The sequence below is a fragment of the Borostomias antarcticus genome (genome assembly GCF_949987555.1).
Source record: "Borostomias antarcticus genome assembly, chromosome: 16".
Taxonomy (NCBI): Eukaryota; Metazoa; Chordata; class Actinopteri; order Stomiiformes; family Stomiidae; genus Borostomias; species Borostomias antarcticus.
In genome coordinates this window covers 22,120,803-22,143,034 of record NC_140249.1, presented here as the reverse complement: position 1 = coordinate 22,143,034, position 22,232 = coordinate 22,120,803, and the positions used below count along the sequence as shown (strand labels likewise).

At 48.7% G+C, this 22,232-nt stretch overlaps 1 protein-coding gene across 1 annotated transcript in view; it reads right to left on the bottom strand.

Annotated features, from left to right (window-relative positions):
* The window catches only part of bicd1a (bicaudal D homolog 1a), a gene marked incomplete at both ends in the record, with an annotated part of 30,764 nt that extends 9,812 nt beyond the window's left edge, over window positions 1-20,952 (bottom strand). The window contains 2 exons of the mRNA XM_084451393.1: window positions 1,532-1,744; window positions 20,737-20,952. Of these exons, the coding sequence (XP_084307519.1) occupies window positions 1,532-1,744; window positions 20,737-20,952 (429 nt within the window). The remainder of the gene's footprint in view (window positions 1-1,531; window positions 1,745-20,736) is intronic.
* Between the last annotated feature and the right edge of the window lie 1,280 nt (window positions 20,953-22,232).

The following is a 22,232-nucleotide window of genomic DNA, read 5'->3' as shown; positions in this document are numbered from 1 at the left end:
GCACTGGACACACACACAGCACTGGGACACACACACACAGCACTGGGACACACACACACAGCACTGGACACACACACACAGCACTGGGACACACACACACAGCACTGGGACACACACACACAGCACTGGGACACACACACACACAGCACTGGGACACACACACACACACTGGGGACACACACACACACAGCACTGGGACACACACACACAGCACTGGGACACACACACACAGCACTGGGACACACACACACAGCACTGGGACACACACACACACACACACACACAGCACTGGGACACACACACACACACACACACACACACACACAGCACTGGGACACACACACACAGCACTGGGACACACACACAGCACTGGGACACACACACACAGCACTGGGACACACACACAGCACTGGGACACACACACACAGCACTGGGACACACACACACAGCAATGGGACACACACACACAGCCCTGGGACAAACACACAGCACTGGGACACACACACAGCACTGGGACACACACACACAGCACTGGGACACACACACAGCACTGGGACACACACACACAGCCCTGGGACAAACACACAGCACTGGGACACACACACACAGCACTGGGACACACACACAGCACTGGGACACACACACACAGCCCTGGGACACACACACAGCACTGGGGACACACACAGCACTAGGACACACACAGCACTGGGACACACACAGCACTGGGACACACACAGCAAATTTGAATTAGTATACTGTACATGAAGCAGTACAGTAGGGAAATGTGCATATTACATTAATCTAGCATCTGTCTCTCCTAATTATAGCACAACTCCTCCTCATGAATATGCGCCCACACATGCAAATAATCCCCCACAGAGCAAATCAGCAGCTAATGATGCCTCATCAAAGAGCCACAGGCTGCTCTGATCATCACGCAGCAAACTGGTGACACAAAATCACGAGGGAAGCTTCAACAGACACCGCACACACTGTAGGGTTTCGATAAAGCCATTCACGGATGAATAAGGCTCTCCTAGGATCGCATCAATGGTTTCAGACTGAATATTTACCATGTTCCTTTATTCTTTGCGATCTGATCTCATATAATTGAAGATATGAAGATGGATTTAACAGCGGTGAGATTGTTGTTATCTGGACTCCCATTTTGGGGGATGTTGGAATGGTGACAGAAGCAGACAAAACAATGACCCACCGTTCAACTTCCTGCATTCCCTACTGTGAAATAGTGAATGAGAGAGATGTGCATGCTTGTGTGTGTGTGTGTGTGTGTGTGTGTGTGTGTGTGTGCGTGCGTGCGTGTGTGTGTGTGTGCGTGCGCGTGTGTGTGGCGTTAGCCCCGAGTACCACACATGTGCCGAGCTCAGGGCATTTCTCTTATTCGCCTGCTTAGCACCGGATTTGCACTCCACAATGAGGTCGTGGCCGCGGTGTCTGACCCCGCCCTGACCCCCTGCCTGACGCAGTGACTGCTGACACACACACACACAGGTCAAGGAGCGCGGCTCACCTCCCGTAGCTCCTGCGCGATGGCGTTTAGCCGCTCGCTCTCTCCCTGGGAGGTGGAGGCGGCCGAGCGGCTGAGTCTGAGCTCGGTCTGCAGCCCCAGCAGACGGCTCATGTAATACGCCTCCCTGGACGCCGACTCCTGCAGCAGGTGCTCCTCGTTAGTCTCCCCGTCCTCGGCCACCTTGCGCTGGGCGGAGTAGGCCTGGCCAAACGCCTGGAGGAGAGAGGGGAGAGGAGAGAGGAGAGGAGAGGAGGGAGGAGAGAGGGGAGAGGGGAGAGGGGAGAGGAGAGAGGAGAGAGGAGAGAGGAGAGAGGAGAGAGGAGAGAGGAGAGAGGGGAGAGGAGAGAGGAGGGAGGAGGGAGGGGAGAGGGGAAAGGGGAAAGGGGAGAGGGGAGAGGAGAGAGGAGAGAGGAGAGAGGAGAGAGGAGAGAGGAGAGAGGAGAGAGGGGAGAGGAGAGAGGTGTTAAAGGAGGGAGGCTTCCATTCATCACAGAGCTTTGGAGAGAGAGAGAGAGAGAGAGAGAGAGAGAGAGAGACCAGAGTTCCATATCCCTTGATTTTGAGAAATCTGTTGCCATTGAGTAACCTGTAACCATTATCAATGTGCTTTGTTTGACCGTTCTGATTCCATCCGTCTGTCCCCATCTAACACTGTTACTGTCCTGTCCACTGTCCATCCTGTCTGTTTGTCTGTCTGCACATGACCACTCAGCATCACCGAATGGAAGCCAGAGAAGCACTGTAGGTTGCTGTGTGTGTTGTGTGTGTGTGTGTGTGTGTGTGTGTGTGTTTGTGTGTGTGCGCGTGCGAGAGAGAGAGTGGTGTGTGTGTGTTTATGGTAAAAGAAAGTCTAAGTGGATTAGACAGAATCTTAACATTGTTTATTTGCACTGCAGGCAATATTCTATGAATAAGGAGCTTAGTGTGTCTCCCTATGCTGAGATAAGCAGGTCCAAGAAAGGTTTTATCATCAGCGTATGTATTTACTTTATAAAAGAACAAAGTGTTTCAAACCGTGGACCAAGGCAGGCCTAGACTTTATCCTGCCAGCACACCTGTCTCCACCACCACCACCCGGCCAAGGGCAACGAAAGTATTAACTTGTCTTGTTACTGATAGATGATGTTTCTGGGTAAAAAAAAAAAAAAACTCCCTGAAAAAAATCAAAATAAATCTTGTTTTGTTATCAAAGGCCTCTTGGTCATGTGATCTCTGCCTAGGTGACTAACTTGACTTGAACACTCCCTTCACTTCACAAGAGTCTCACTACTACTACTCTCACAGTCATAATACCTCATATGTATTTGGCTTTACCATTAAGCACTGATGAAAGACTCACACTAATTGAAATGGTTGTTTTTCTTCAAATGTGATTGTAGGTTAACTGTTTTGTGTTATTTCTGCTAAAGCCATAGACATACAGGTCCCACTCCGCTCCCTCGGCCCTGGCCCCGTCCCAAACCAAGACCTCAGCCTCTGCCTCCACGGTCAGGATCAGTCCGGCCCCATCCCAAACCGAGACCTCAGCCCCTGCCTCCACAGTCGGGATAAGTCCGGCCCCGTCCCAAACCAAGACCTCAGCCCCTGCCTCCACAGTCAGGATCAGGCCGGCCTCGTCCCAAACCAAGACCTCAGCCCCTGCCTCCACAGTCAGGATCAGGCCGGCCTCGTCCCAAACCAAGACCTCAGCCTCTGCCTCCACGGTCAGGATCAGTCCGGCCCCGTCCCAAACCAATACCTCAACCCCTGCCTCCACAGTCAGGATCAGGCCGGCCCCGTCCCAAGACCTGAGGTAAATTCATCATTCAAGATTCAAGAGATTTATTTGTCACATCCATATCTAATGTTCTAATTCATCTTGTCATAATGCTCACTTAACTGCTAATATAATTAACGTATCTATTAATTTAATAACATATTATCTCTCTTTCTCTCCCTCTCTCTCTATCTCTCCTGTAGCTGCTGCTTCCAGAGAGTTGGCGAGCAGCTCTCCCCCAGGAGCAGCTGCAGGGGGTCAGAGGGGTGCTGTTTACCAGGAGGAGCGCGGGGGGGAGGTCAATCAGCCCTTCTCCGCACGTCAGCTGTTCCTCTGGATGCCAAGCCGCATGTGGGCACCGGGCTTGGCAAGCTGACGACGCCCCCTGCCAAGGCGCCCTCACGAAGGTCGGGGCCTACCGAAAACGCATTCTCCACTAGCATTCTCCACTAGCATTCTCCACTAGCATCCTCCACTAGCATTCTCCACTAGCATTCTCCACTAGCATCCTCCACTAGCATTCTCCACTAGCATTCTCCACTAGCATTCTCCACTAGCATTCTCCACTAGCATCCTCCACTAGCATTCTCCACTAGCATTCTCCACTAGCATTCTCCACTAGCGTTCTCCACTAACGCGTGGGGGTTCTGTTTATACTACTTCGACGCTCAGCTCGGAGCACGCGGGCGGCGCTTGGTAGCGGTACCCGCGCGGGTGTACCCTGGCACCCTCGCAGGAAGGTGGGATGATATTTCAGCACGGGGATGAGGGTCGATAAGACACCCTGTTCCCAATCTCCTGACACAGGTTTCCACACGCCGAGGAGCTGACTGGACCTGGCAGAGGACAGCCTGGATGATTGAGGGGAACCACGGCAGAGATCAACACACAGACAACCCTGAGCCAATGACCCCTGAGCCAATGACCCCTGAGCCAATGACCCCTGGACACAGGCCAAGGATGGGGAGGTGGAGCCCTGATCATCTGATCATACCTGTTTATATGTCTTCATTAAGCAGATTGCGATTGTAGTTATGTAGGACATGTTTGATAGCCTCGTTAGACCATCCTGATCTCACGAGCTCACATTCCGTTTCTCTCGCAAATCAGTCTGGATACTCTCCATAGAGATCTGTTTGTGCCAGATCAGAAAACGATCTAGCCAATCAATGTTCTATGAGGAAATACAAAGAGCTACGCTGGGCGGGTTTTAGGTGTGACACAGCGAGGAGTGGTTGATGTTAGTGCGCGATAGACGGTGATACACAGATGGTTCATGATCCAATCTCCTGCCAAGTATTTTAGAAAGTGCCTGCCCTTTACCAAAGAGTTTCCAAAGAGTTCCCCTGGCACGTCAGGTTACATGTTTGACTGATTGATTAATTCATTAATTAATTAATTAATTGGTTGATTGATCGGTTGGTTGATCCGTTGATTGATTGATTGATTGATTGATTGATTGGTTGATTGGTTGATTGGTTGATTGGTTGATTGGTTGATTGATTGATTGGTTGGTTGATTGATTGATTGATTGAATTATTGGTTGATTGATTGATTGATTGATTGATTGATTGATTGATCTATTGATTGATTGATTGATTGATTGATTGATTGAGACCTGTTGGGGATATCTTAATCCACCACATGCTTCAATGCACATAGAGATGGTAAGTGAGGTTAAGGCCTCATGTACCTCCCCAGGAAGGGTGATATACTGTATAAGAATATATCTTAGCATTCTTCCACTAGCTTCACCACAACATCAATTATATGGGTCGAGCACAGATATCGGTCATTTCTCCCTCAACCACGCCAAGCCATTCAGTTTCCCGGGTAAGGAAGTCCATCACACCTGTAATAGCCCTTGTGTAGCACCAGGCAATTGCAGCAGAACCTCCACAACCAAGGTCTAATGTGTACATCCATCATCACTAATGGCCTTCACACTGACACACTGATGAAACCGAAACGTTGACCGATTAAAAAGCAGAGAAAAAGTGTGTGCGGGAGTACGTTATTCTTCACTTTGCACTGACACACACACAGCTGTGGGAGTCCTCCATGAGTCCATAAATACTACACACACGCACTCACACACACACACACACACACACACACACACACACACACACACACACACACACACACACACACACACACTCCGTATGACCACACACAGCCTGTGTCTGTTTCCACCTAACTCTAACCTCAGAGATATGAATAATTCATAACACACACGCCCTTATTGGTTAAGACATAACAAGTTGCAATGCTGGAGCTGCTGCCTCCGCGACCCGACCCCGGATAAGCGGATGAAGATGGATGGATGAAGTTGCAATGCAAGCTGCATCTGCTGCGAGTTCAATGCATCACACTGCTCCTCCACTGCACTCTCCTCCCTACTGGAGTCAACGTTGCACAAAGGCTGGACTAAGCAGTGTGGGGCACTCAGAGCTGGGCCTGCGGTCATTTATCATGGTTAAATGTGTTCCGCCTCACCTCCTGAATACAGGGATGGAGCACTAGAGATTTCCTCTAAAACTGGTAGTCTATGGTGGTCTATGGTATCACCCTGAGACAGATGTTAATTGTTGTGACCAGCCTATGGAAAAGCTGATTGGTGAATAAAAATGTAATTACTGGACCCGGGGGGGAGGGGGGGGGGGTCTTTATTCAGCCACGCGGTCAGACTCATTACATACAGTGAGTGGTGACACGGCACACACATGCAACTTTCGGGGGTCTAGAGTGTGTTTGGGATAACACCTGTAGACTAATTATTTGATCTGGCTTATTGAGAAAACAGACGAGCGCAAGGACTTCAGGATAACGCACGTGAGTGGTATCCAGCAGAAGTGCCGCAGTCTGGTCTTGCGTGGCCTTGTATTCAAGCAATACACAGGTATGACTCTTCCAGGGATGTGATTGGCTAACCCATCTGTACACGTCATAATAAATGGCAGGCATCATCAACAATGGTCAAGAGTTGAGAAAGAGCAGTAAATCTTGCAGGGACAATGGAACAAATAATGGTTAATCAGGCCAGACAAAGTCTAGGTGTGTTGACCTCCTGAAGAGAGGTCATCCTGTCATAAATTAGGTTAGCACCGCTATGTGAAAGGTTGAGGGAGGTGGTGAATTACAAGGGAGGTGGTGAAACTACAATTTTCTATGACACCCCCCCCCCCCCCAACATCCATTGACCTGACCCCCTCCCCTACCTCGCTGACCTGCTGCTTCCATCTTCCGCTTCCGTCTCTATGGAAACGGTGGAACGCAGCTCTCTGAAGGCCGTACGTACGAACAGGAGGGCGTGACAGTGAAGGGTTGACTTCCCATTGGCTAACGTACACAGCTCTGACCACACAATGGAGTCAGTCAGCGTTAATGGCTGCTAGATCATGCTTTCATAAGGCACACTCACCCGGTCAGGACTATGGTGAATGACAGACCTCAGCCTCAGTAAGTCAACCGGAATCACATCCATTTGACACACATTCGCCATCCTAGCTCCCTTATACAATGTGACACACACACACACACACACACACACACATACACAGTGCCACACAGAGGGTCAATGGTTCAGTCAACTAGAATGTGTTCAGCATGACGCATACTTTCACAATGAATGTGTCCACCATGACACACGCTTCACACTGTCACTTCTTCAAGCTGCCTCATATGTGACACGGAGATAGTCCACCATTCATCTTTCTCCATCTTTCACTCTCTCTCTCCCCACCCCCCTGCCCCTCTACCTCTCTGTCTCTCTTTCTCTCTCTCTCTCTCATTCATCAAAGGGCCCTCGTGCCCTCTCCTCCCCACACAGCGCTGAGCGCTGGTGTAAATGATTCCAGGGGAGGTCCCACTGGAACAAAAGCTGTGATTAATTCACAGCTCAGGCTCGGTCAATGAGCCGGCTTTGTTGCTTCGGATGAGGGCCTGTCGATATTCACAATATCCACCCAGCCGAGCTCCACGGCGTCGCTCTCCACTCTGCAGCTGGACCCTGGGAACAGGGGCCCGGGGCCCCACTCTGAGGCCCTCGTCCCTGGAGAGAGCCAGACCCAGGAATGGGCTCGGCTCCAGGGCCGGGAAGTGATTCAGCAAGTCATTCATGGAGACGGGAGCTTGGATGCATAATGGAAGAGGCAGATGGTTTTCTGTCGGGCCCCCCCTCCAAGAGTCCCACCCAACGCTACGTTCCTCCATCTGCTTCCTGTTATTTGCAACAGAAATAACGCTGTAACGCTGTCCACACACGCGCGCACACACACACAAATACACACACACACACACAGCTGAAAAAACATGTCAGCCCCCGTCGTTGCGATCTCTGTACAGTAGTCTCATTAAACACACGCACGCACGCGCACACACACACACACACACACACACAAACACACACACTCTGAAGCTAGAGTACATGGACGTCATTATAAACTCTTGTTATTGAAGCCATGTCATAGTGTATCAAATATTCTGCCAGATGGTGGGGAACTGGGGTTGTTTAAAGTTTAATGTCATTCATGTCATTAATGTCAACGGTTGAGACTCACAAGGAGTTGAGTTAATGAATGTTCCCCTGTGTGATTGACTGAATACTGAAACTCCCAATTATGGGTTCTACCCAGAGAGTTCTGGGCCTCCTGTGTCATAGTCCCCCTCCACACAATGGCAGACCCTACTTTAGATTCAACCCCCAGAGGCAGGAAGAGCTACCGACTGCATCTGTGGACTGGTGATATGGTGCAACCCTCAAATCCTTCCCCCTTTGTGCCAGACTCTTGACGAGGAACCGTGTTCAGACAATGGGAGTCCCTCCTTTAAATATTCACCACTAAGGGCAGAAGTAGGAGCGTACTGGGCCTGCAACCCTAAAAATATACTTCCCCTTTGTGTCATGTCCTGGATGAGGAACCTGGGGACCGCCACGGGCTGTTTTTAGACCCGGAGGCACAACAGAGAGGAAGGGAGGGAGGGAGAACGAGAAGGAGGAACCATTTCGGGACTGGTGATTAATCCGCAGCCTTCACGAGAGCCACTGGGGGAGTCCTACGTGACCGAGAGCCCAGACTTGCACTATATTAAAAAACTAGCCTGGGGTACAAACACGCTACGATCATCAGACCTGCTTCAGTCCTTAATTAAAAATGGATTCAACACTCACAGAAAAAAAGTGGTTCATACAGTACATGAACATAGGAAGCCTATAGATCTGCAGCAATGAGGAGAACAAGCTACTAACAGAGGCGTCAGGGTGCTAGGGACCCACCCCTTCCCAACACACACATACACACACACACACACACACACAGTCCAGATGGTTGAAACTCCAGACCGCGCTGGGCTTTCAGCACCATGGACAAAGACATCTGTATGTATTTCTCAGCATTTACAGTATTAAGTACATGCAAGTGTTTGTGTCCACACATTGTTTGCTAAATGAAAATAAATGCATTTTCACTGCAGCATGCTCTTACCGAGGCTGCTTCCTTTCATTAGTTCAGGCTCTCGTCATCATCCATTTATCATCCATTCTCATGAATCTTCCACTCAGTCTCCCATCGTATACTATTATAATGCTATGGGGGAAATCTCTTTAGAGAGCAAAAGAGCTGAATTGAATCAAATGATAATGGTGAGTATGATCTCTCCCTTTCTCTTTATTTGACCATAATAACCTCATAAAGCAAGGACAAAGGCCCCCCCCCCCCCCCCATCCACTCTCCAAGTCCATGACAGACACAACAAACTACATTAGCCTGACATTTTAACGTTGAAGCAAATCAATTTGGCTCCAGTATCCTCTTGCCTGCACTGATAAGAGGGATGCCTGGAACCCTTCCCAGAATGCCGATCGCCTATTTGGGCACTTGGGGCACGAGGCTGGAACTAGTGATGTCATATTTCACCTCATATAACTTGACTTTATAATGTCCTCTCTGCTCCTTTCCCTCTCCTCTCCTCTCCTCTCCTCTCCTCTTCCCTCCTCTCCCTCTCCTCTCCTCTCCTCTCCTCTCCTCTCCTCTCCTCTCCTCTCCTCTCCTCTCCTTCCCTCCCCTCCTCTTACCTCCTCTCCCTCCCTCTCCTCTCCTCTCCTTCCCTCCTCTCCTCTTCCCTCCTCTCCCTCCCTCTCCTCTCCTTCCCTCCTCTTCCCTCCTCTCCCTCCCTCTCCTCTCCTTCCCTCCTCTCCCTCCCTCTCCTCTCCTCTCCTCTCCTCTCCTCTCCTCTCCTCTCCTCTCCTCTCCTCTCCTCTCCTCTCCTCTCCTCTCCTCTCCTCTCCTCTCCTCTCCTCTCCTCTCCCTCCCTCTCCTCTCCCTCAGGTTAATCGGATAGTCAGGTTAATCGGATAGTCAGGTTAATTGCCCCAATAATAATACAGGAAACCAATGGAATGGTCTCAACAGGGTCAACTTTGAGGTAACGTTAGATCAAATGCGCCTCATCTCATCATTTCAGTCTGTGTGTTTGAAGCAGGTCTGATGATCGTAGCGTGTTTGTACCCCAGGCTAGTTTTTTAATATAGTGCAAGTCTCCTTCCCTCCTCTTCCCTCCTCTCCTCTCCTCTCCTTCCCTCCCTCTCCTCTTCCCTCCTCTCCCTCCCTCCCTCTCCTCTCCTCTCCTCTCCTCTCCTCTCCTCTCCTCTCCTCTCCTCTCCTCTCCTCTCCTCTCCTCTCCCTCCCTCCCTCTCCTCTCCTCTCCTCTCCTCTCCTCTCCTCTCCTCTCCTCTCCTCTCCTCTCCTCTCCTCTCCTCTCCTCTCCTTCCCTCCCCTCCTCTTACCTCCTCTCCCTCCCTCTCCTCTCCTTCCCTCCTCTCCTCTTCCCTCCTCTCCCTCCCTCTCCTCTCCTTCCCTCCTCTCCCTCCCTCTCCTCTCCTTCCCTCCTCTCCTCTTCCCTCCTCCCCTCCCCTCCCCTCTCCTACCCTCTCCTCTCCTCTCCTCTCCTCTCCTCTTCCCTCCCTCCCTCTCCTCTCCTTCCCTCCTCTCCCTCCCTCTCCTCTCCTTCCCTCCTCTTCCCTCCTCTCCTCTCCTCTCCTTCCCTCCCTCTCCTCTCCTCTTCCCTCCTCTCCCTCCCTCTCCTCTCCTTCCCTCCCCTCCTCTTACCTCCTCTCCATCCCTCTCCTCTCCTCTCCTTCCCTCCTCTCCCTCCCTCTCCTTCCCTCCCTCTCCTCTCCTCTCCTCTCCTCTCCTCTCCTCTCCTCTCCTCTCCTCTCCTCTCCTCTCCTCTCCTCTCCTCTCCTCTCCCCTCCCCTCCCCTCTCCTCTCCTCTCCTCTCCTCTCCTACCCTGCCCTAAACACAGGCCTGCTGGAGCTTCCCTCAGTGAGAGGTGGTGATGATAGTCAGGATCTGAGAACCCCACACCCAGCCAGCTCTGCTGCTCTACCAGTCTGCTCATCCACACCCAGCCAGCTCTGCTGCTCTACCAGTCTGCTCATCCACACCCAGCCAGCTCTGCTGCTCTACCAGTCTGCTCATCCACACCCAGCCAGCTCTGCTGCTCTACCAGTCTGCTCATCCACACCCAGCCAGCTCTGCTGCTCTACCAGTCTGCTCATCCACACCCAGCCAGCTCTGCTGCTCTACCAGTCTGCTCATCCACACCCAGCCAGCTCTGCTGCTCTACCAGTCTGCTCATCCACACCCAGCCAGCTCTGCTGCTCTACCAGTCTGACTGTTCAGCTCAACACCCCGGGGGCGTGATATGTTCTGCCCCTCCCTCCCTCCCTCCCTCCCTCCCTCCCTCCCTCCCTCCCTCCCTCCCTCCCTCCCTCCCTCCCTCCCTCCCACACTCCCTTTGTTTGACTACTCTCCATCAATGGAGTAACTGCAGGGAGAGAGAGAGAGAGAGAGAGAAGAGAAAATAAAAGAAAAATAGGATTCTTTGCACCCAGGAAGATGGCCTGATTTGTATTCTGTGGCATCTCAAGCAGACTCACAGTGAGAGAAAACTAATGGCTCTGTTACACACCAGACACTGAGAGAGAGAGAGAGAACGGCAGACAGAGAGAGAGAGAGAGAGAGAGAGAGAGAGAGAGAGAAAAAAACAGACAGACAGACAGACAGAGAGAGAGAGACTACATTGTTGTCTACATGCTCTATATTCTTCAGTGCACAGGGTCAGATGAGCTCAAGCCGACTCTAGCACGCATGTTATAAACACCCAGCAGGAAACCCTAAGCCGGCTTCCAGCTTCCCTACTTGTTGCGGTGGAATCCATTCTCTGTCTCGCTCACATTCGTTCAGCCCCTGTTCTGACATCTCAATGGTGGAGAGACCCTCCTCACTACCTCCCATTCCAGCAGAACCTCCGCACGCCAGCGATGGTAATCGGGGTTAATGAAATAGGTTAACTGGGTGTTAATCGGGGTTAATGAAATAGATTAACTGGGTGTGGAGTCACGTCTGTCTCATCACATCCACGGAGGCTCCAGCAGGCTGGATGACCCAGAGGAGGACGGGACTGACCCTCTGACCCGGTTCTACAGCGCAGACCCTGGACTGACCCTGGGGGAGGAGGGGAAAGGAGGGGATGGAGGGATGGGAGGAGAAAGGCAAGGATGGGGGGGGGGGGATAATGGGAGGAGAGAGGAAGGTCTGGAGACAGGGATGGTGGCGGGATTGAGGTAGGGAGGGGGGATGGATGGATAAAGGGATAGAGATAGGTAGGGAGGGGTGGATGGATGGATGGATGGATGGATAGATGGATGGAGAGAGATGAAAGAGGACAGGGTCCATCTCAAACCACCCCAGCCTGCCTGGGAACGGAGAGAGAGAGAGGAACTCAGAGACAAAGAAGACAAATAACACGGTTTTGAAGTGTTCATTTGATGTACTGATATCCAATGATTATACGATCGTCCTAGTGTCTTATCACCTTAACTCGTATGACCAGGAAACAATTACTGTAACTACTGTACAATATTACACACACAAACGCTTAAATACAACATTAACAGTGGCGAAATTCCACTTTTTACTGTATGTAACAGATGTCATACAACTGAACCGAGGGTGCTATATGGGTGCTATAATAAATCTCTTCTTGTGAGAGAGAGCACTTCAACGTTTACTGCTACAGTAGCGCGTGCACACACACACACACACACACACACACACACACACACACACGCGCACACACACACACACACACACACACACGCTGAAGAAGCAGGGCAGTAATCAATACAGCATCCCGCCTCTACTAGGGTGAGTCGGAGTTCCCAACAGACACTCTCTCCTCCCTTCTCTCATCTATTCTATGTTTTTCTCCTCCTTTAGATAGATAGATAGAGAGATAGATAGATAGATACAGTAGATAGATAGATAGATAGATAGATAATACTTTATTAATCCCCAAAATTTACCAAATTTCATTTATTTGTCACATACACCTGTACCAACGCACATCATACACGTACTGTACGAGTAGTGAAATGTTCTTCCGTTACCTCCTAAATTGTGCACACACTAAGCAATAAAGAGAGGTAAAAATATAAAATAAACAATACCGTATCCTATATATCCAAATACAAAGTATATAAACATACTGTATACCCACCTCTCCTGCCCCCCCCCCCCCCCCCCCCCCCCCCCCCACACACACACACACACACGGGTGAGTCATCACTGTCACAATGGCCAGAAACAACATGACAGAGCCCTGCCCTCCACTACCCCCCCCACACCCCTCCCATCCTCTCCCCCCTCTCTTTATATGCAATCATAACATCCCCACCTACCCCCGCCCTCCCCTCCAACCACCCCTCTTCCTCCATCCCCTCTTCCATCTCTAAAAACAACAACATCCACCCCCTCCACCTCCATAACCTCTCATCTCCCCCAAAGCCCCCCCCCCCCCCCCACCCCCGCCAATCCACACGCCAAGGCCAAACACCAGGGCAGACAGAAACTCATCTGTATTCTCCTCTGCTAACAGCTGTCAGAGACCAGCATCCACAAAGGAACAATTACATTTTTACATTTCAGCCATTTAGCAGACGCTTTCATCCAAAGCGACGCACGATAATCACATCTGTTTAGAGTAAGTGGAAGGGTATCGACTCTCCTGCAGCTCTGTCCACAACACAACCACCATGAAGTATTCACAGATTCACATTCAACAATTCACCATAGTCATTCATCATCCTCAAATCTGTCTCTACACCCCTACCTGACGCGTCCACAAAGCCACAATCATGTTCAGCTACCACCATTTGCACTTAATCAACAAAAACACGCTCAATGCAACCAGTTGGTCTATTAATGGGCAATATCGGCTCCATGTACTCTTTCTACTGTACCTGTGTTTGAACAGCCGTGTTGAGTTAACATAACTAGACAAAGACAAGCCACAGACATTCTCTGTTGTCTGGTCCAGATATAAACTGTCATCAGACGACGCTGTAACCCAATTACAGGATTTCATCGCTTTTCATGTGTGTCCCTTTGCATGTGCTGGCTTTCATGCGACAGATGCAGTGATCCACTTTGAGGGAACTGCATTAGGGCCGTTTATTGGGTTCGACTGGTGCATGTTCCTCCACTTACAGTAGTGCATGCTAAGCAACAGCCAACACAATGCATCTCAGACATTATACTGTACATTTTCACAACACAAAGGCAGAAATCAATGTATATTTCGGCCCCTCACATCACTCCAGTGGGGGGGGGGTCCCGGGGGAGTCAATCGAGCCTGGGGGTAGCACAGCGAAGAGGCAGAGCTCGGGGTGGGGGGATGGGAGCTCATGGGGTATTGATTCCACCCTCCCCCGCTCCCCGAACCCCTGCTCAAGTCAGGAGGGGGGGGGGGGGGGGGGGGGAGGGGGGTGAGCGAGACCTCTAATGCTTCTCTTCATCCTTTCTCTCTAACCAGGAGCGGACAGGCGGATTTAGGGCCGGATACAGACTTCCCGTGGAGCTCACGCAGTCCTCTCACCCAAAGCCTTTTTGTTATTCACTGGAGACCCAGAGACTAGCAGCGCAAGAGGTGGGTTAATAAGAACCCCCGCCATTCTTTTTCTTTCTTTCTTTTCTTTCATTCACTACCTTTCACACTCGCACCCCGTCTCTCCGACCGCCTCTGCTGCAGTATTCCCATTCAGGGTTTTCTAAATATTCAGACGAAGGTCTCAAACCCAAATCTTAGCAATGAATGCTAACATGAATGTGTGAATGTTAACAAACATCCTCTGCATTGCAGAGTGAACAACTCAGTAAATGGAGACAAACAGGTCCTTCAACCTGCCAGGTCTCTACAATGACATTGGAGAGGCAATTCAGAGGGTTCTATACAAATCATGTGGACAGACCCAGCCAAGGTCCAGCTCTAGCAGTTAGCTACACACTCTGAGAGACTGCCTGGCCCCTCTGTCCATCTGCATGATTAATGTCAACACTCTGAACATCGATGGTGACTGCGCCGATGCCGGACTCTCAGGTCGACCGGGAGAGCGTCTCCATCGGTCGTCCGTGTTCATCGGCCATGTAAAGCTCCTCCTCCAGTTCAACACGAGCCGTTCTAGAACAATCGCTTCTTCGATTAACAGTTCTAGAGCAATGCCTATTTCAGAATGGACACGAGACACTTTGTAAATCATGTTCAGTACTCCCAGGTTGCAAGCGGATCTGGGCCATATACAAGCCAGATCTGGCCCTTGTGGCTTAGTTCCGGCCCATATACGGCCCAGATCCGCTTTCTATCTGGGCTGTTGCCTCCCTGACGAAGCAGATGTTATCATCTATATACAGTACGATTTCGGGATGGCCCTTAATTAGTAGCCTGACTGCTTAACAGCTACTCTGTTCCTGTTCCACTCTCTCCTACACTAGTCCTGTCCATGGAGACTGGATATAAAAACTCTCTCTGTGGGTCCTCTGCCCAGAGACAGCACTAGAGAGGCAGAGCTGCCTGTGAGGGAATAGCCTAGTGGGCCACAACACTATAGTATATGGTACAGACGCGGGGAGTACCCCAGAGGAGAGACAAGGAAAAGCTTCCTGCTTTTAGTGAAGCACATAAATGTAGTGCCTATTTCTGCTGCGTCCCTTCAGGCAGAGCAAGGCTATTATGCAACAGTCTGTAGCAAATACAGAAATATTCTAAGTGCAGAAGGAAGGCTTTGACATTGTGACTGTGTGGTAACAAGAGCCCCTAGAGCTTGGGGCGGCTTTATACGTAAAAGGACTCCTAAAAATACAAATCTAAATAGAATTGAACCTTTGAACACTTTCCCAAATGTAAAATCATGATGGCTAGCTTTGAGGGATTATGAATTTTACATGGATATCGGAATCGGATCAGAAATCAGAAACCTCAAACGATCAAGCTGGTTTCTTGCTGGTACTGGTACTGTGGTAACACAAAAAAAACAAAAACTAAATGTGTAAGTCTATAAACAATGTTGATGTGGACAATGTTGAAGGGTTGAGGACAGCTTCCTGGTTCTAGATGAGTCTCCAGAGGGTGACATCACTCTGAAATGTTAAACCTACTACAACTACAGTATGTCTCTGGAGAGAGAGAGAGAGAGAGAGAGAGAGAGAGAGAGAGAGAAAGAGAGAGAGAGAAAGAGAGAGAGAGAGAGAGAGAGAGAGAGAGAGAGAGAGAGAGAGAGAGAGAGATAGGCCAATGCTTTAACAGCACAGCAGAGACCTGCCTAATGCAGAGTCCAGGGCACTGCATATTTCAACATGTCTCCACTCCAACCCTTTAATGACTACAGAGCCTATGGAACATACAGTATACAGTACAGTTTAGGACACCAGCTACTTACTGTACACAATCAAGCTGGTTTGGGCAACGAATGCAGCCAAGACCCAGGAGTACACATCCTGTAGATGTCAACCCAAGGAAATAGAAATGAAACAACAAAAGGGAGATGGATTTACGGAGCCATATAAAGTCCAATCTTTTTCATCTGGATCACCAGTACAGTAGCTGTGGGATTAATCTGGCACTCAACCCAGAAAGAGACCAGTTCTGATTCATATTTCCACTTTCCCTGCATGTTGATGGTTCCCTCTCGGAGGGGAAGAGAGGTGAGGGAAGAGTTACTGTAGCAAAGCTGCCCTCACTTTATTTCTCTGTTTAATATTCATAGAATGGGGTATGGAGTGATGGAGGTACAGTGTGTGTGCCTCTCGGGAGCTGAAACAGGAGCTAGCATCTGTGTCCTCTGACAGACAGACAGGCAGGCAGGCAGACAGGCAGGCAGGCAGGCAGGCAGACAGGCAGGCAGGCAGGCAGACAGACAGACAGACAGACAGGCTACAGGCAGTCAGTCAGACAGACAGACAGACAGACAGACAGACAGACAGACAGACAGACAGGCAGTCAGACAGGCAGACAGGCAGTCAGGCAGACAGGCATTAGGAGCCGTGCTTTGGCAGGGACCATCAAAGAAGGAGGCGGGCCTCAGTATGCGGCTGGTGGAGCTCGGATTCTCAAAACGTTGGACTTCGATGAGGGAAACTGCACAGAAACCCTCTTGGCCAATTCATCATAATGCCACAGTTTACTGAACAGTGTATTCATCCCCTTGCGGCACTGAGATTCATAATTGGGCTAAAGACTCACTTACTCATATTAACATGCCTATAATTTGTATGTCCTTTATCCCTTTCTACTGTTTTATTATTACTATTTTCATTATTATATTAAACACCTCAACCCATCAGCCACCTTAAGTGTTGTCGCTAACAATTCAGTAACTTGCCAGTGATATTTCTTTGAGAGACAAAAAGCAAAGGGTTGAAATGTACAGTAGATACTGTACATACAGTAGACACTGTACAGGGCTGGCAACAGAGAAATGAGAGGATGGTAAATGGACTGCACTTATATAGCGCTTTTATCCAAAGTGCTTTACAATGGCAATTGTCTCGCTCAAGGACACTTCGTGTGTGGACAGGAGGACGCGGGATTCGAACCGCCGACCCTACAATCATTGGACGACCCACTCTCCCACTGAGCCACAGAGGAGACCCAGAGGAAAGGCGAGCTGCAGAGTGTTGGTGTGTGGACAAGAAAGAGCAGAGGATGACTCAGACAAATCAGTGCAGTGGTGGGATCCAGAATAGGCTAACACACACACACACACACACACACACACACACACACACACTCACACACACACACACACACAGTGACAATCTGTGGATAATATATATATATATACGTAAGCTACTGTACTGTTTGTCTCTAATCACTCACAGTGGATAACATATCTCCCTCTCTTCCTCTCTCTCTCTACCTCTCTCTCTCTCCTCTTCCTCTCTCTGCCTCATCATCCTACACAACAACAGGCAACAGTGGATCCATAACCACCAGAGATCTGATATGAGGCGTGCTGCTAATAGCATTATTCTCCCTCTCCATCTCTCTCACACAGACCTGCCAGCAGAGAGAGAAAGAAAGAGAGAGAGAGAGAGAAAGAGAGAGAGAGAGAGAGAGAGAGAGAGAGAGAGAGAGAGAGTAGCTACACCAAGCTAGCACACATGCACGATACAGGCCACAGCTTCACATGTAGATTGCTTTGGTAATCAATACTTCATAAATCAAGGCACACAGATGACCCATCGAATAATGAACCAGGCGGTTTATTAAAGAGTAATGAGCCGTGACTGTGCCCTCTCTCACAAGACAATCCCCTGAGATCCACCACACAGATGCTTGTCAAAGCAAAACACAAGCAACAGCATAGAGTAGGCGAGTATTTAGTACAGCGCAGCACACTAGTGCACAGTACCAGGCCGCGCAGAACAGTATTCATTCCATGATTTGAAGTTCAACCGGTCAAGCAGACGGAGGGGAAGCCGAACGAGAGAGGAGGCGTGTTTAAAAATAACCATGCGTGCGATGTGGCGTGAGAGCCTTTATGGGCACAGCGTGTCGAGCTACGGTCTGATGGTTTACTCTGTCTTGTGTAAGATCAGTCACGGATGAACGGCCGAACACCAACCCAGCGGTCAGCCCGCTGGATCTCTGGGCACAAACACACACAGGTCATGAACCGGAAGAGATCTATTATCTATATGGAGTGAACTGGAAGAGATCTATTATTCTAGAGTGAACTAGGAGTGACCTATTGGCATTGAACTGATGGGGTGAAGAGAATCTGGATGGAGAGAATGATCCAAGTAATGGACCGTACTGTACAATGTTGTGTAGGTACAGTATCTTGGCTGGCTACTGTGCTGATGTTGTGAAAAGGTCAAATTACCACCCACTCCAATCCAGTGGGCTTAAACGTACAGTAGGGTGTACTGTACAAGGAAACACTGGACAGAGACTCTTCATATCCCATTAGCTACATGTGAACTATAACATACTATAAACTATATACTATAAACTATAAAATCAATACAGGTCAGAAGTACTACAACGATCCTCCCTCTTAAGCACCTATTGCATTTTAGATTGCTTTTCTTGCACTTTGCCTTCAGCACTAGATGATGCTCTTAGTCACTTGTTTTAGAAAGGAGATACACTTAGTAGTACATTGTCTTTTCCTACGTGCAATTATTGTTAGTCGCTTTGATTAAAAGCGGCTGCTAAATGACTGTAATGTAATGTAATGTATTTACGTCTAAGTAAAATATTGAGCTGGCTTTGAGGAAATTAAACGTCTAAAAAGAGACAATTCCCTGCAACGCAGATAGCAAGCGGATGTGTAATAATTCTGGGCCATATATGGGCCGGAACTAAGCCACAAGGGCCAGATCTGGCCTGTATATGGCCCAGATCCGCTTGCTATCTGGGAGGGCTCCAGAACCAGCACACATAGAGACGCTGAGGATCAGATCAAAACCGTAGCAGGTGTACACAGTAGCCTAGATGTACTGTAATGATTCGATTCATGAGTCTAATCTTGCATCTATTGCGGTTATGATTACCATAGAGATATAGATAGGCATAGGTATAGAACACTTGCATGTTCTAAGTATTAAAAACTAAGTACAGTAGCATAATATTGCTAGCACGTTTGTGATAGCAACATTGAAGACTGTACAGGCATAATGGTGGCACCATGATATCTTCATCGTGAGCTCTGTTAACAATGCACGGCCAAATCGTCTAGGTCCTGGTGTGACTCAGGGTGGACAATGGCAGCATTCTAGAAGCAGAACATCGCAGCCTACATTTAATGAGTTCTTGGGGTCAACTACGAACCAATCGGATTCATTTCTCACAAACACTAGCGTTCAGTTGACTCCCATATACTGGGAGTCACTGTCTAGTAGCGCCCATGCAGAAAGAGATGGGATTTCATAGACATCTCCATAACAGACTGACAGACTGACTGACCCCCCCAGACCTCCTCCACCTGTCCGTCGCCTCCTGTCTCTTCTCTGCCTCCTCGGCGCTAGGGCTCCTACTGTAAACCTCCATAATGACCTTGTCCTACTGTACATCTCCATAAAGCCTTGTCAGCATCTGCTCCTCTGCATTTTTGCATGTATGCAGTAATGACTAGTAAAATCAACTCTCAGTCATACATTATTCAAACTAAAACCAATCTGTAGGCACATAGGCAACTGTAAAGTAGCAAACTAACCTAGTCTCAATGGCTTACAATATTGTTTATATAACGAAAAAGCCTGCAACGAATGACACAGTGTCATACTGTACCTTCACAGAGAAGAAATCGCAGGGCTACTGTACGGTACTTTACCTTATGTCACCAACGCTAATTGATACAACGCATCAACTTCAATACTGCAGTCTGCATTGCTCACATGCACAGACCTAGTATACTGTCGATCAACGTACAGTAGGCCGACAGGTTTTTGGACAAAATATGGATCCTCTACAGTACTGTGAATCTTTCCTCTGCTTTCGCCTTGAACCACAGAGAGACCCATCCTGTAGCTGTCCACCCAGTAGAGATGAACAGTGCATCTGGGTAGTGATCCAGACTCTGCACACATTTCTCACAAAAATGATTAATGTACCACATGAACCAGAGATGACAGTCATGTGGCTCCTATTACTGCTGAGGGACACTTCATCATCAGTAAGATCCTATAGGCTGCAATGTCCAGAGATACTTTATTGTTTTCCCATAATAGCAAGATCATTCCTAACAGAATGGCCACGATGATGTTGCCTTGCCATGACTAGTGCCACTGTTGCCATGCTCTCAAAGGAATGATGTAGTGAAAAGTGCAGCTTTAGTGTGGTGGTTTGGCTATACGTTTGCATACAGTAGGCCTAAGGTTTGAAAGAAAGCCATGTTGTATTTAAGGAGTTGTATTTCAAGAACGACCCATGGAAAATTAGTCACACAATACAGTATGTGACTCAATTCACTGTTGATAATAATTACAGTAGCCTTAATTCCACATTGTTTAATTCGACATTACGGGTTTAATTCGACTAAGTTTATTTCAGTAAGAATGTCGGAATTACGAGGCAACTTTTAAATAGATATGGGGCAGTTACCTCTTGTAATTGCTCCAACTCTTGCCTGAGCGTCTCCTGTTCCGATTCCAGTTCGGCATACTGCTGCTTCAGTGTCTGATTCTCCTCCAGAACAACAAGACCGCATTCTGCCGCCCGGATCTTTTCCCGGTTAGCCTCCGCAAGTTCCTGGGTGAGCCGCTCCACCTCTGCCCGGTACTGGTCCACCGTCTCCACGCATCCTCCACCAGCAGCCATCGCGTCTTTCTGCCTGTCTCCAGTCTCGCTGTCTCCAGACTCCCCCACTTTGAACAGACGGGAGGCGGAGGCTGAAGATGCTGCAACGCCGCTCAAACCACCCTCTTCAGTGAGGAGGCGAGTGGGATGCAGCCTGCATGGGGAGAAGGTAAAAGCCTACTGCGGCCCACCCCCGGAGTTGCGATTGAGGTTGAGGATGTGAGAGACAACAATGCATTGTGATCTTTATCTGGCAGACAGCAAAGTGTTCAAAATAATTTCTGCCCATCACTGCCAGGACGCCATATCTGTCGATATGAGGCAAAGGGAGAAACTGCAGTTGCACCATCCTCTATTTGCGGACGTCAGATAATATTGAAACGTTGAAAACTGGATAACAATATGCTAATAATCTGTTATGATCTGCCTATTTGAAAATAGAAAACATATAGGAAATGCAAGTATAGTAGCCTAACGTTTCACACAGTTCAAAATGCATTTTATTGGGTTGCATTACTGGGACACATTACAAACGATCACTATAGATTATAGGGTAGGTCTAGGCTACATGGGAAGGCAAGGCAAGTTTATTTGTAGGCACATTTCAGCAACAAGGCAATTCAAAGTGCTTTACATGAAACATTAAAAGCATCAAGACAAAGTGCAAGAAACACATTATAAATTACATATACAACAAAATGCAAAAAACACATTATGAAAGGAGATTTAAAACAAAATGCAGGACAAATAAAATACAAGAATACACGGTTTACAATTCGTACCAAAACTAGCAGACTCATGGATTCTGCCTGTCTTTCGTCTCTCTTTATTGTCATCTACTGGTGGCAGTTATCAACCCGGGAAAAGCACAGCAGTGGCCCATGGTGGCGGTTGGTTGGTTGTCACCCACCTGTCTTGGATTATTACTACACTCCAATAGAGGGTGGACTATTATTCAAACACACCCAACAGTATATAGCTACTGTCTGTTTGTGTGTATGTGTGTGTGTGTGTGTGTGTGTGTGTGTGTGTACTGTATTGCCCCATATATAGGGGAGTGTGTGTGTGTGTGTTTGTGTGCACAGTACATGATAGCCTACCACTGTCAGTTCCATTTCTTGGGTTGTGTAAAGTACAGTAAGTTTTACAGTACAGATCAGTTAGCGAGGCTGTAATTAGAACACAGGTGAAAAGTTTACACCCTGAAAACACGTTCCACCCTCCAGTGTTCCATATGACCAGACCAGTTACCTGAGATACACACTATTGATGGAAAACAAGGGATAAAGCAGACTATTGAG